This window comes from Lepisma saccharinum, chromosome 10 (assembly GCF_977018435.1).
Source record: "Lepisma saccharinum chromosome 10, izLepSacc3.1, whole genome shotgun sequence".
Lineage (NCBI taxonomy): Eukaryota > Metazoa > Arthropoda > Insecta > Zygentoma > Lepismatidae > Lepisma > Lepisma saccharinum.
Window position 1 is genome coordinate 40,213,212 of NC_139238.1, and position 16,305 is coordinate 40,229,516.

General features: G+C 37.9%; 1 protein-coding gene across 1 annotated transcript in view; it reads left to right on the plus strand.

The window, feature by feature from the left end:
- Positions 1-16,305, plus strand: part of LOC145993877 (protein Wnt-11b-2-like) — a 181,245-nt gene that overhangs the window by 49,830 nt on the left and 115,110 nt on the right. Inside the window, exons 2-3 of the mRNA XM_083129747.1 lie at positions 10,107-10,348; positions 12,292-12,569. Coding sequence (XP_082985873.1) covers positions 10,107-10,348; positions 12,292-12,569 — 520 coding nt within the window. The remainder of the gene's footprint in view (positions 1-10,106; positions 10,349-12,291; positions 12,570-16,305) is intronic.

Genomic DNA, 16,305 nt, shown 5'->3' on the forward strand with positions numbered 1-16,305 from the left:
GAAAGTAATTTCTTCCAATTAAAATTATATGCAATAATTTTAATGCCGAATATGCATTTGCATCCATGAAAATCCAACTTTCATAAAAAGTGTGGTTCCTTAATTTTAATAATATGATTTTTTTCACAATCTCATGTGGATATGTGTGTCTGTTTCACATTCCTTCGCTTTTCTGCCACTTTTAGCTCATCGTGAACATGTGAATAAATTGTGATAAAATGAAATTATGAAAGGACAATCATAAGGACATATGGACAAGGCACAACACAAGCCTCACAGAGGATTATACTACTTGCTGTGTGTCCAGACGCCAGAGCCTTGCTAGTCTTGCAAACACACACACACACACACACATATAGGTATATATTCAATATGCATACCTATATATCGAGCCGCGGTGGTCTATCGGTGTCGGCCCCCGTGGCGGAGTGGTTAGCAGATCGCGCTACGTCGCCAGGGCTTCTGGGTTCGAATCCCGGCTCGGACCTGTATGGTTGTGATTGTCTGTCCTGGAAGTCCTGAAATAGAGATTTGAGTGAAATGATATGAGTAAATGAAGCTTCCGCTTAGGGGCTTTCCTTTTTTTTAAAAAAAAAAAAAGGTAGGTAGGGCGTCTGACTGCGACGCAAGAGACCCGGGTTCGATTTGATTTACGGTCGGAATTTTTCCGGCCTTATATCCCCGCATAAAGTAGCTCTGTGGCTCACCCAGCCTCAAATCAATGAGTACCGAGGGGTTGATGCTAATCACATCACCTCCAAAATCGCCAAGATCGAGAATGTGTGGGACCCCCCCCTCACATCCCCTAAATGTACCTTCATGGCACAGTACTACAGAACATGCACAGGATAACTTTACCAATGAATATATATATAGTAATATATATATATATATATATATATATATATATATATATATATATATACATATACATATTATAATTCATAAATAAAAGTCGAATGAATAAATTATATATTAATTCAATATTTAGATTCATATTGTTTTGAAATATCTATAAAAGTAATAACGATAGACATTAATATATTAGTGGGTATGGGCGATTGAAAACTGAATCTTCTGACCATGTAAAAATTGCCCGAACACTTTTGAACATTTCCTCAAACGCAAACAAAACGTTTTCTGCTTCGGAAAGAGTGGAGTATGCTCGCTTGTAGTGACAACGCATCATTTAGCAAGAGCTAAGCAACATGTTGCCAAACAACATTCATTACCCGCTAGTCACTGGAATAAGACATGTGCAGTTCACACCCTAAGGAAAATGGACTGCAGAAAAAAAAAAACGCAAGCAAACCATCAATTTGGCGCGTAATTTATGGACCATAGCTATTATGTTTGTTAACTATTAAGGCAGGTTCAAATCGTTCTTCCGATGAGATATGCCTGTCACACATTTCTGGACTATCATGAATTAATAGCCTTTGATGCAGACGGTCAAACCCTTCCTTTGCGTCATCAGTGAAGTAGGAGTGGGCTGGGAAGTTGCAGAGGTGGACGATTTGCTCTTACCAGCTGGCAGCTAGTTTCTGTTATGTAAAATGGATACGTAACGCAAATCATTTTGAGGAGTAATTTGGTTCCTGCTATGTTTCAAGTGGAGAATCTTTCTTGATTGTTAAACAAACTTTTTGTTTCAAGACTTCTTGTGTTCGAAGTGGAGAATCTTTCTTGTGTGTTAAACAAACTTTGTTTTAAGACTACTTGAGTTCGAAGTGGAGAATCTTTCTTGTTTGTTAAACAAACTTTGTTTTGAGTCCATTTGTGTTCAAAGTGGGTAATCTTATTCGTTCGTTCAACAGAAGTTGTTTTTTTTTAAAGTTTACTTGCGTTCGAAGTGGAGAAGCTTGCTCGATTGTTGAACGAACTGTTTTAAAAATCTACTTGTGTTCGAAGTGGAATCTTGTTCGTTGGTTAAACAAACTTGGTTATAATCCCACTTGTGTGTGAAAATAATTATGTATTAATTCTGAATTTAGATTCACATTGTTTAGAAATAATAATAATAACATAGCAAGAACAATAGATATTAAAATGCTAGTGGCTATGGATAGCTGAAAGCAATGCTGAATTTCTCGGCCATGTTGAAATTAATCGCACCCTTTCGAACATTTCGTCAAGCGCAAACAAAACGTTTTCTGCTTCGAAAAGAGTGCAACATCCTCATTTGTAAGGACTACGCACGATGTGAAAAATCTTGATTGTTAAACAAACTTTGTTTTAAGTCCACTTGCGTTCGAAGAGAAGAATCTTGGTTGTTTGTTTAAAAATCTTTACTCAGTCTACTTCTACATGTTGTTACTTCGCCTATTATCTATAGGTAAGGTATTCTGGCGATTCTTTTTTCTGTCGTATAGCTCTTCAAAATACGTTTACCAGAAATTCAATATTCCTGATTTACCCAAAATGCGTCAATTGACAATATGACTCCAGCGACATATTAAAGCACACAAACTTCAAATTATGTATTTTTGGAGAAATGGTACTTTTATCATCTGCTGTTGAGTGTGATGCACGAAAAATGCATCAGGCACGATCATTTGAAAGGAATCAAAATTCGTTTAACTGTCTCACCTGATGCATTAAAAGTGCATCAACCATGATTAATTGATTGAGTTGGTGTTTTAAGTCCACTTTATGCACAATAAGGCTAATCGGGATTGGACCTACAGTTTAAAGTTGGATCCAACCACTATTTGCCTCCACCGGGTATTGAACCCAGGACCCCTAGATTACAAGGCGACGACGATACCACTGCGCCATCTGGAAGGTCCTGCATCAACCATGATTTGATAAGTATCGAGTTATGTGTGTATAGGCGATTTATTTTGTCGTATAATTTGTCTGTGGTCTAGCAAGCTTTGTTAGACCCGACCTCCATGTCGGAGTGGCTACAACAGCGCACTACGACGCCAGGGATCCCGGATTCGAATCCCGGCTTTGGTATGGGTGTCTTTCATCATATCATCACTCATCCTCATCGTAGCGATTAGCCAAAAAGTGGCAGGTAAGTGACGTTAAATAACAAAAAATCAAATCCAATGATCTTCCACCGTTCTCATGATTTTCCAATTCTTCGTCTCCAAGTCCAAGCAGTTTGTCACGTGCGTCAAACAATGCCTTCTCATTTTTAGATTCTCTACTTTGCATTTCTGATTCTTCAGCTCTTCCTTTGCTTTATTGGTTTCTCTTGTTAGCAGAATTAATTTCCTGTAATTTTCTTGAGTATTTAAGTTCTTTCATTTCTCTCAGTATGTTTCCGGTGACCCTTGGTATCTTTCCAGTCTTTCTTTCTATGTCACCATTTCTTTTCTTTTATTCTTCCGCTAAACAGATTTTTATGATCTCCAAAATTTTACCACTACTTTTAATTTACTGACATCCTCTTCAAATTTCTGTAGGTTTGTTCATTTCCTGGTCACTACTTATGTTCGTCAAATGAAAATATATATGTATTTCGTCCACCATGTATAACTTCACAGACAAAAACGTATTTAAAGGGGGGATCCAGCCCAGGGGTCCAGACCCCACCGAAGGAGGTGCCAACTACTAAAATTATTTATTTTAAAATAAAATTTAAAATGGGTGTTGGGAGCTAAAATGCCATTTATTGTATAATATAAAGTTTATGAATATAAATTTCGATTGGAATCAATTTTTTAATGGCAGTATTTGCGAAAAAAATCAATGCCTAATAATATTTATATGTATAAAGATAATAAAGAATACTTTTTTCATAAATTGGAAATAACGATTTTTTACTATCTTAAAAATCTTGCATTTTCTATTTATTGTGACAGTTTTTTGTCTTCGTGGAACAGTATTTTCAAATGCATATTTTAGCAGTCTGATCTAGAAATATGGATTTTAAGGAATATATGCTCCTATATTTCACACCATCTTGTATTTGTAATAATAATGTTATAATATTGTTCTTAATAATACAATGTAATATTATTATTTAATTGCCGTTGTTATTAAATTATTATGATTAATCTACAAATTACACTGTCTACAAATTTCAACCTTTTGTTTGCTTCATAAATGAAATAAGCTATTTCGTAACGATTTCGATGTGCTGAATTCGAAAATGTTAATTAATACATCTGATTCGATCAGATAATTAAGATAAATCGAGTTCATTGAAGGGCACTACATAAATATAAACATATGATGAAGTGCAGGCAATTTGCACCACAGCCTCAGTATAACTAAATTGGGAAACAGAATAATCAGATTGCACCACTGTAAACTGGACTTTACTCATTTGCATGGCGCTTCTTTTCCTCTTTGCATGTGAATCATTTGGTGTTTCTCGAGTGGCATTTCTACAATATTCTGCTAGCATTTATTGGTTCCGAAACTGGTCCGGAAATAGCATTTTTTTTCATTCTCGGACGACCGGATTATAGAAACTTCCCTTCCCGATCCCGCCAAGATCAAAAATGTTCGTCGTGCACACCTCTAGTTACAGTCAAGATACCTGTGGTAAAAACGTTCTCCTCTTATTTTATTCGACATGGCAGTAATTGCTATAACTTACAGTCTTCAAGTCACAGAAAATAGTATTATTTGTAATAAAATATCACCACTCGAATTACATTGTCTTTTCTCAGATATCACAGACGGGTAAATGCCCTTCTACCCCCCATAGTGAGCCTCCATGGTTCGAACACAGGTCCTCTCAATTTGTAGCGCTTTGAACAAACCAGTCCGCTACCGAGGTTGGTACGCGATCCTCAGTGTTCCACATAATATAAAAACAATCTGGCAATATTGCTTGTGGTGGGAAAACAGTGGTGCCAGGTTTTGGAGATGAAACGGACAGATAAAAATCTGCTCTTTGTCTGAAATCCCTCCAAGCAAAAGCCCTTCTTTTTAGACGCCGCGTTTTGCCCGGGGCCCTCTATAATTTCATGGCAGCCGTCGCGTGTAATCCCTAATTTGCTGCGAAGCCCCCCTTTTTCCTTTGTTGGGCCGAAAAGATCGGATTTTGCCTTCAGCTTTATGGAGGATCCATGTTGAATCAGTGTTGCAATATTCTGAAGAATAATTTATTATTCCTGAGCACGATATTTCCTTATCCTAAGTGTGACTTTGAGGATAGAGTGTCTAACCTATTTTACACCGCTAATCTAGGTCCTATCCAGAAAGTAATTTTGCAGGAGAGGAGGAGGGGGGAGGAGTCCGATGCAGTCTTTTGCAGGGTCCGGAAAAATGCATTGCGTCATGTTCGCTGAGTCTAATTACACTGGAAAGTTATGTCCAATTCGAATATTATTTTCATTTTGCGTGAAAAACTGGATTTTGTGATGTAATTTTTGTATTTTGAAGAAACATTCTTGTTAAATTCATGCATGTAGTTAAAATAGAATACTTGCACACTAATACTGATCAATATTTCGAAAAACTTCTAATTTTCAAGTATAGATGTCGGTAGAAATCGGTAAGCGTATCTACATCGATATGGGTATCAATTGAAAGTGGTATAGGCTCAACCTTAATATACACACACACAAGTATATATATATATATATATATATATATATATATATATACACACAGTGCTTGAAAAATTTTCTTCAAAGCTAGGCGCCAGCTCTGAAAATCAGGCGCCAGTAAACCACCTACTAGCAATTGTGCATACTACGTACAGTATGTTTCAAAAGTTGCCCATGAAAATCGTAAGAGATATTTACACCGGTTTCTGTGCACTAAACTAATCCTATAGGCTATCACCGGGCTCATAAATTTATGTTAGCATTTATCTTAATAAAATCAATTACATTATTTTAAAAATCATTGTTAATTTGCTGAAAACATCTGAGAACTGATTTTCAACAATAAATACCAACTCAAACAATTTGTGGGATCATTTGTTGGTGTTTAACTGGTTGTAAAACAGTTGCTTTGTGAGGTACAGCAGAAGCAGGGCATTTTTATTGGAAAACCTCTTGCATATGAGTAAGAATGAGTAGTAAATACTCTAAAGCGATGCACACGCACTGCTCCAATGAATACGCCATGCCGAATCAATTTAAAAAAAAAAAACAGGCACAGTAGCGGCGAAAGTGAGCCAAGGGCAGCCTAGGATTCTCTCAAGGGTCCAATTTCGGCACAAAATCTTGATTTACGATTTTTCACGTAAATACTTACTTTTTTGTGTAGACACATGTTGCATGCAACTGTTGGCAATATTTCAACCTGCTAGTGTTGACATATACGGATATATGTACCAAAAGTGGCACTTTTCACTCAACCCATAAAATCGCCAGTCAAAAATTCATCAAATGTTGCACATGACCAATATTGGTCGCAAATGACAGACTCACATGGCATCATTCATCAAATGTCTAATTATGACCCTTCGATAATTTCATACATATTTTTCTTACTCAGAAGTTCATTTCTGGAGAAATTTGAATGCTGCTTTCGGTCAGTTATTAATTTATATAATTTTCTGTTCGGAGTGAACTGATACTTTTAAGCATTGAAAAATATCTCAATGGATGAGACTTTATAATGCAGAAAACCCGGTGTAAATATCTCTTACGGTTTTTATGATATCCATTTCCAAAGTTTGGATTGTGCGAATTTTGAAACTCTCTGTATAAGATGCTGAGCATCACGGTATTCAAAACATCGCTAAATTATTTGAGAAAGCAGGAAATGAGGGACAAAGGGTAAGAAATTGTTATTGACTCTATGGAATGTTCACAAGTTGATAAAAAAAATAATAATTTGCTAACTTACGATGTACTGCAATTTGAACTTAGAATCATCAAAATTTCGTACATATTACAGCAAAAGATCACAGTCGCCAGGCTGAAACATTTAGTCGCCATGGCGACCTGGCGACCGGAATTTTTCGAGCCCTGTGTGTGTGTGTGTGTGTGTGTGTGTGTGTGTGTATATATATATATATATATATATATATATATATATATATATATATATATATAAAGTTGTTTGTTTTCTGTGGTTGAGATCCGAAAAAGCCCTGTTACCACATGGTTCGCCCTTAAATGAAATATTTACGTTGTCAAAGGACCTACAATACCAGTTAAATTTAGAATTGTTGACGATAATTAGAGGCGAAACGTATGATGCCGCTTCTGTACTGTGTTTACGTAATGACATGTCGTTACTGCCGAGAGATTTATTAGTATTTGTGGAGAAATATATTAATCAATAACCAATTCTACTGTTTCATCTTTCATATTCATCGTTGCGACCAACGTAAGAAGAAGAAAATCGGCGTTAAATAACTAGAAAAGTATGGAATAAAATGTCAATCCTCCTTGGAGTACAATAAATTCATACGTTTATATTATAATTTTGTCCATTTGTTTTTCAATTCTTTAGGATAATGAAGACGATGAAAACCCGGTCCCGGGTTTGATTCTCGGTAGGAGATCCAAAACTTTGGACCCAGCATCGCCAGGACAATTGGAGAAATAACGGGCTCCAATCTAGAAAGCCAGAAAACAGCGGCGATGGGACTCGATATGCACCATCAAGCGAAGAGCAGTATGGCAGGTGCTGCCCCTTGAAGGGCTACTCCTGTCTAAGACTTTAATGTTGGTGTTAAGTCAACGTTACTCACATATAGGATAATAGACGAGACGAGAGCTAGTTTTTAAAGTGAAATCCAAACCACCATGTACCTCTGCCGGATTTCGGATAATTTTCTATCCGAATTTAAAATATCCGGATATAGGATATTCTGATATCCGGATATCCGAATTATCCGGATTTTTCAATATCCAGATTATCCGAATAGTTCGGATATCAGAATATGTGCAACATCCTGACAGCTTTTTCGTTTTTCCGTTTTAAGGGCTATCCACATATTCATTTATTGATAATGTCGTATTTCACTGTACGGATTTTCTTCAAATCCCTCATCAAATGTGCACTATCCGGATATCAGAATTATCCGGATATTCGGATATCCGGATTATCAGTTGCATCCGAAAAGGATATCGGATACTATGAAGTCCGGATATCCATTATCCGGATTTTATGACCATCCTTAGTACACAGTCCATGTCTTATCCATGAGTGTTGTTCCTGGCTATGTAATTCGATATGTTAACCATTCCACCTCAGTCTTCCGGGAGGAGGGGCAGCGAATGAGAGGAAATTGTTTTTCCCATGGTAGGATGTAGAAATCATTGTTTCCCACCGTCTTCAGGACTGTGATTCAAGGTGTGGCGAAGAAAGATTACTCGAGGTGGTACCGGCTAAAAATCGGGGGAAGGGAAGGTGCAATATGCGAAGGATCGAATCGGGTAATTGAAAGGCGCCGGGTTTTTAGAGGTCACGAAATGTAGTCTTCGAAACCGCAAGGAACGTCTTCCTGTTCTCTCCCACTCCCCGAGTAATTAGGCCTGTCTTTCGTTTTGCAATCGCCAACGATTCTCAACCACATCTCAGGAAACGATTTATTTTTATAATTCTGAATACTGTTATCTTATTACTGTTTTGATACTGTTTTTTAGTTGTTGTTTTTCTAGTTTTTGTTTTGAGTCCACTTTATGCACAGATAGGCTAATTAGGACTGGGTCTACAGTTTAAAGTGGGATCCAAATCAGTGTGTGCTTTCTCTTGGTATCAAACCCGGGACCCCTTGCTTACAAGGCGACGACGTCGGGGAGGCACTAATTTCGCATTGTATTTACTTAAAACTGGACCAATGCTAAATTGCATATTTGTTTTGCCTTTAGCTTTCTTCCTACTTTTGTCCATTTCCAGATCACTTGTATTTGTAATTTGTGTCTTACAGATGAGTATATCGTTAAATGCTGGTTCAAGTGGAGTGCTTCGTTTTTCCTTTAGTATTCTCTTAATTGTTTCTGTCTTCTGTATTCCTTATATCCTTCTATGAATCCTGGTTAACCTGCTGTATTTGTGCATCTGTATTTATCGAACGTGTATCAGGGCAGATGCTCAGGTAAGCTCTTTCCATTCTCGGCAAACTTTCTCAAGCGGTGTCGATGGACCTACGCAATTCTGGCAGTGTCCGTGGAGAGCAACGCAAACATTGTCTTTGATGAAACCCTACCGGAAGAAACCGCACAATCTGAGGTCCGGTGACCTGGGAGACCGTCATAAAAACATCATACAAGAAATGCTTGAGAAGGTTTGCCGAGAATAGTACCTGCCTGAACATCTGCCCTGCTACACGTTGGGTGTACATTGAATGCATTTAAGGCCTGTGTGAAACTGCAAATATTCCTCTTTCAAATGGTACTATTATCATGCATTTCCGTCCTGGCGAAAATACGTTTTACAAAATCGACTAATAATTTGTGCGCACCCTGTACCATTGTCCCACATTATTACTTAATGTCATATGTTTTAGTGTAGTGTCTTGTACTTTCTTGCCTGCTTCAGTCCATGATAAAGATAATATGAGGCAAATTGTCCATCACAATGTTGATTGGTTGTTTTGTCACCTGCAATAAAAATGGAACACCTAAACGTACGGTCATGAAAATAGGCGGCTGGGCAGAATCGCGCTGGTACCACATGCGGGAAAAGCAAAGCGAGAGCGGGACAAAAGTAGCTGGTTCCCGTGTACTGTGTGGCAACGTCAACCGGGCTGCATTGCCTAGTTCGAGCGTCAGACCGACCTCTCTCCGGGACACTTTTGTGCCATCCCTGACCTTTCGAGCAAATACTGTCAGATTGTATCACATAGATTACAAAGACCAGTCTACAACTCTAGAACGAGATCTTTCGTTGTCTTAAACCTCCGATAACACGGGGCTGTGCTCCGACATGGCAACAGCGAGAACATCTGCCGCCGGCCTAATTTCATGGCCGTGCGTTTAGATCCTGCAAGATGTTATGTGTGTTGTCTAAGTCTACGGCGATAAGTCGATTTAATAGGAATTTTTCAATGGCAAATTCTACCACCGCCGTAGCGTTAGGCAACAAACATTACGCCTTGCAGGGAAGCGAGTATTTCATGATCCTAGGTGTCCCATTTTTATTGTCTGTGACTGTACAGTTCAAGAATGAAAAGAACCATCCAACCTTTCAACATACAATTCTTGAGACACTAAACTCCCCTTTCGTTCCAGGGCGGTGAGGAAAGCAATGACCACCTTCTGGAACAGTAGCGGAAGTTGCAGAAGGGCGAAACTGCAGTACGGCTTCGTGAAGCGACAAGTTAAGCTGTGCAAGAAGACGGTGGACGTGATGCCCCAGATAGCGAAGGCTGCCCACCAAAGCGCCCACACCTGCCAGTTGCTCTTCGCAGACAGACGATGGAACTGTTCGTCGATCAACAACGCACCGAATCACACGGCGGACCTCACGACAGGTAACTTACATATACCTAGTATGCATTTTTAATCAGAGCTCTTCGGTCACCTTCGTCAATGATCGTGCTTCTTTCGGGGAAGCTGTCGTAGCCAATGGATTACGCTGATGAGCGGATGATGCTCGTAGAGGATTGTGAACGATCCTACTCACGGAAAATTCCGACAATAGCCGAAGAGCTTTGTTCTAAAGTGCGACTGAACTTTAGTGTTGTAACAAATATATTTTAATTTATTTTACACTGTATACGTATGTAATGTTCGTTCAACCAATAACACAGCATGAATAAAACAATAAAATGAATTGGAAGACCAGATATCAGCAGGTAATTTTCCTCTAAATGTGCTACAGAAGACGTCAGAAAATAATGAAGACATTACCTTTCCATTGTTTGACTCATTAAACTTCTTGCTTGTATTTTGAATAGCTTCTTAGACATAAATGTTAAAAGTAATCGATTGTGATTTTTTAATATTTGGATATTCATGTACAGACAGATACAAATAAAATTATTTATATTGCGAGACGTATTTAATTGCATATAATAGGTTCAAACTACTGTATACTTCGAAACACGCATTGACAATCTCAGTAAGTAGCATAATGTCTAAGCGTGTGTTGAACTCAAGCATATTTTCCCTAATCAGAAAAAATGTATCCTCCCTCACAGTTGAATAGAGATTGGTTTTCGAAATTTTAATTTAGATAAATTCCTTACACAGCCAACGACCGCCACCTTTGTGGCACCCATAGAGCATTCTGGTTAGTCATGTTAGTGGAAATGCTAAGGAAAAATCAGGACAGATTGTAGTGATGTAAAAGCCACATTTTTACTTTACAAAAGTAGCATTTCGAACTTTGCGTTGCGAAAATACTGCAAAAATGTGATAACATTTTCACTTCACTCAGTTGCATTTTGTGTGCAGCATAAATGCTTAGGAAATTGCCTTGGTCATGGGCCCCGCAGAAAAGTTTTCAAGGAGTATCAAAATCGAGTTGTATCTTTAAGTTAGATATGTCGACATCATGTCACCATAAGAAAACAAGAGTGATGAAATATGCAGCTTAGAGAAAGAGAGAAAAGAATTGAATTAAAGAGCCAGACAGGGTTAGAGAAAAGAGACATAAGTGAGAGACACATAAAGAAAGATACATAAGGAGCGAGAAAAGGAGTGAAAAACAGAAGCGAAGATAATTAAATACGAGGCACAGAGGCAGGAAAAAATATAGAAACGAGAGAGAAAGGGAGGAGGGAAGAAAATCAGAGCAGAAAGAGAGAAAAAGAGATATAGAGAAGCCAGAGAGAGAGGGGGAGAGAAAAATATAAAGAAGAGAGAAGTGGATAAGAGAAATATAATAAAAGAAAGGCAGAAAGAGAGATACAAAGAGAAGGAAGAGGAATAGCAGATCAATAGAGAGAAAGTGTGAAGCAAACACAGACAAATAAGTTAGGAACGAAGAGGTACTAAAACTGAGAAAAGAAGATCGAAAGATGCAAAGAAGATAGAAGGAAATAAAGAGATAATAGAGGAAGAAACAAAAGGGAAGGAGCAATTTTAGTTTATTCCAATGGAGAACATTTTTCTATTTTCACAGTTACAATTGCCATGCTATAACATTGAAAATACCATAACATTTTCACTTTATACATACAATTGCATTTCAAACAATGGGATCCGTGGGGAATAGTTGCTCCCCCCAGTTTCGGCACTTTGTCCCCCCCCTCCAAGTTTGGAACCCAATCGCCGCCACTGATTTTGAACATAATATAAATGCTTGTAAAATTGCCGTGTTAGTTACTATTGCATTCAAAAGGAATTACACATTCTTACTTTACACGGTAGCGTTTCTAGCACAGCATAAATGCTAAGAAAATTATAAAAGAGAATGTGCAGTATATCCAAAATTACTCTTTCTGAAGTTTTATTGAACTTATCTTTCCAGGAACGAGGGAGCAAGCCTATGTGTACGCCATCACAGCTGCAGCCATCACATTCACAGTATCCCGGGCGTGCTCTGCCGGATCTATTTTCTACTGTGGATGCGGTCAGACGCCGCGAGAACCCCCTAACGGCAACTTCAAGTGGGGCGGTTGCGGAGACAATGTGAAGTACGGTTTAAAATTCAGCAAACTATTCGCGGACGCTCCGTACAGGAAGAAGAAAGCGAAGAAAACGACTCACTCCATTGTTAACCTACACAACAATAGAGCCGGAAGAAGGGTGAGTATCAACTTTTTCTCTGATGATTTCCTTTCCAAGTACTGTGTCGCCACTTATTGACAGAAAACATAAATGCCAGTCAGTGTTGCCACATGAAGGGAAATTTCTCTATTTGCATGGAAATTGTGACCGAATTTTAAGCCAACAAGGAAAAAGGAATTTAGAATTTCAGGGAAATTTGAAGATATCGGACTGAATAGACGCATTATATTATGTTTTGCTTCCATATTAACATTTTTTATTGCTGTCACTTGGTATTTCCATTCCTTTGAGTTTAAGCTTGTATGCATACTTAAATTTCTATTTTTTTACGTCACTTTTCCTGGCCAATGTTCGAACTTGGAACATCTGACCTGATTATGTAAGCATTGTTAAACATTTTTTTGTAAATACGAACATGGACCAACGAAAATACTAGATACCACTAATACTTATTATTTTTATTTATTATCAGCACTTAAAGTAAACTTTACTAATTATTATTATTATTATTATTATTATTATTATTATTATTATTATAGACTATGATTTTTTAGTCGAAGGGATAAATTAGTCGAAAAAGGGAAATTTTGCTCCTTGCAGAGGGAATTTGCGCCATCAGATTGTGGCAACACTGATGGCAGTGTGGAAAGTGATTCCATGCTGGTTGCATGCATGCTTACTGTATAAACAATTGTCGTTCTTCGAGGACGTAGCAGGGTGTGAACTAGAGTGCTACAATGTGCTTTTTTTTGCTCGACCATGTATCCGGTTAATCCAAATATTCGCATAATTTCGATATCCGGATAGAACAGATTTGATTATGGATTTATGGAAAATACGTATAGTGAAATGCGATAATGACGAACAAGAGATTATGTGAGTAGCACGTAAAACGAATGAACTGTCATACTGTCCGGATAATGCACAAATTCGGATATCCGGACATATCGGATAATCCGAATATCTGGATCATTACGAATTATCCGAATATCGGATATACGGATAATTAGGACATCCGGATAATCCGGAGAATTCGGATATCAGAATATCCGGAAAGAAAATTATCCGCTATTCGGATAAAATTTTATCCGGATTTGGCCATCCCTTATTGTAACGACAGAATCTACTTTAATAGGATAGTTCCAATTCACTCACGATGTTCGTGAGTGTACATAAAAGGAAATCCACTCACATTTTGATTAAGATAATTGCACATTGTTATTATTATTATTAGTAGTATCAGGTGTTTTCTTTATGAGAAGAAAGTTCCCGATACTCTTGAAGTGGTTTGTTATTGTGCATATGAGAACTACTCATTATGGTGTGTTTATAAATGATCGTAGTTATACAAACACGCATATTTCTTTCGTTAAAATAAATTGTCTATCAGTTTTATTTTCACCTATAAAATGTGCGGGTATGGAGTACCGTACCTTAAAAAAAATTACTTATTATTATTATTGTTTCTAAACAATCAATTTAATACACGCACAACCAATCCGCAACATAAAGCTCTTTTACAATCCCACTACAAGGCTCTCCCTTCTACAATGGCTTATTTTCTATAGGTTTCTTGACTTGCATAATAATCTGCCTCCAAATGTTAACATTCTCTTGCCAGAGCACATATCTCCAACAATCGGAACTTTTAAATTTTTTTCGCTGTGACATGTTGTATTGTTTTTTTTTTTTTGTGTGTTTTCATGCTGTTACACTTTCAGATAAAATTGTCATTGTGTCTGAAACTTTTAGGCTCAGTTTTCTTCTAATAAAGGTCAGTTCCACGTGTTATGGGGCGCAAGCGCAGATACTTTCTTGTCAAAGAAGCGTGAAGAGAACTACAGTCCAAACATTAATAATACCTGTTTGTTGATATAAACACTATTATTATTATTAATATGCAAATATTGTACATTTGACCATAGGCGTTGCTACGGGGTGTGCCGGGTGTGGCTAGGCACACCCTAATGGGCTGCTTTATCAAAGATAATTAAAGACAGATATTTCAATAAGAGAGAAAATAAGCGGCAGTTTCTAAGAAGTTGAAAATGTCATTACTTGGTACAAACGTGTGCATTATCGCTGATGAAACTGGTGTCTATAGATTTTCGATTTTTTGATGTCATTGGAGAAAGAAGATATTTACTGCATTCTACTCTGTACTACAGCGCCTTTCTTCTATACCTGTCACAAGCTGCACGTGTGAGAGAGCTTTCTCCAAGGTTTCCCAAGTTAAAGCTAATTTAAGAGCAACTCAGAAGCAGGATAGATTGGAAGCCCTGCTCTTGCTATTTGTGGAACAGGAAAAAGCTTAGTCTATTGATGTAAATTAAGTTATTGATGGGTTTAAGAACATTGTACCTTTTAACAGGCGTCTCTTGTTATAGATGGCGTATATTTTGATGTATTTGTTTGTAATATTTATGAACATTTTGTGTGTGTGTAATTTCTATGCAATTTGATTTTTTTTCCACTACATATATTCAGAAATTTTCAACACTGTCATTTAGTGAATTTATATTTCATTACAAATATCAGTGCAGTTAAAGAGCCAAGTGATTGTGTTGGAAAATATGCTATTAAAAGGTACAAGACTTCATTTTTTCCTTTGTGCACACCCAAATATAAAGTTCTAGCTACGCCTATGCATTTGACTGCATGCTTTGTACCTCTCTATGCATGTTGTTGAGCGAAAAAACAACATGTTAATAGTAAGCATGCTTTCTAAACTTCTAAAAATATGAAGGTACGAGTAAAAATAATTTTATAATTTACTGTAATATTTCTCCGAGAAGATCATTCAACAATAAAGCGTGAATTGCGCGCCATCTGTTAGTATAGTTTCAAACCGCGTCGACTGGCGCACAGCCTGGGTTTTAAAAAAAACTTAAAATTTACTGTAATATTTTTCCGAGAAGTTTTATGAATCATATCTTGTTTAATCTGACAGTGAAGTTGCGAGTGTGGAACTTCGATAGCTGCACGAGGCATCCATGTTGCTTCGCAACTTCCAGTTTGGCTGGTAACTGCAAGAAGAAGTACCAGTAAAAATAATCGCCACCAGATTTCCAGTTACGAGCTAACTGTACATTGAAAAACCGAAATTTTCACTAACTTCCAGTTACGTGCTAACATGAACCTTGCGTGAACATTGAAAAACCGGCCCTAAGTAAATAAATAAATAACAACTCTAAAATATTCTCTGCTCCCTGCTGTAAAAGCTGACATTTTTATTTTTCACGAAAAAATGCTCCCCTTTCCCCTCCTCCCCACTCTAACGACGCCCCTGTCTCACACTACATACAGCCAATCAGTTCTCAACACCGCGCCTGTCTCATGCAAAACAAATTATTACTCACTCCCTGGAAAAGTGGGAGGGGGGAGGATATTGTGACGTTCCTAAATCTCCCGAAGGGTCAAGAGGAGGGAAGCGAGTTGACCACACGCGAGCCCGAAACGTTTGGCAACACCGCCAGCTTCATCTTTTGGGAGGTCGGGCGGATCCTCCGCCATAAGGAATACCTGGTCGGTCACTACAGAGGCACCGGCCGCACGTCGGGCTGTAATCTCGACACCAAAACATCACTTTCCCATGTATTCTCCACCTCCCTTCTCTTTCTTCGGACCGACATGAAGTCTTCATTACCGCAGCGCCTCCCACGGCGGAACAAGTTATTAACTCGTGCCTTGCGGCGTTGCCACGTCTTGCGTGAAATCTCTGTTACAATGCATGGAAGCGCCGAACTGCGTGTTT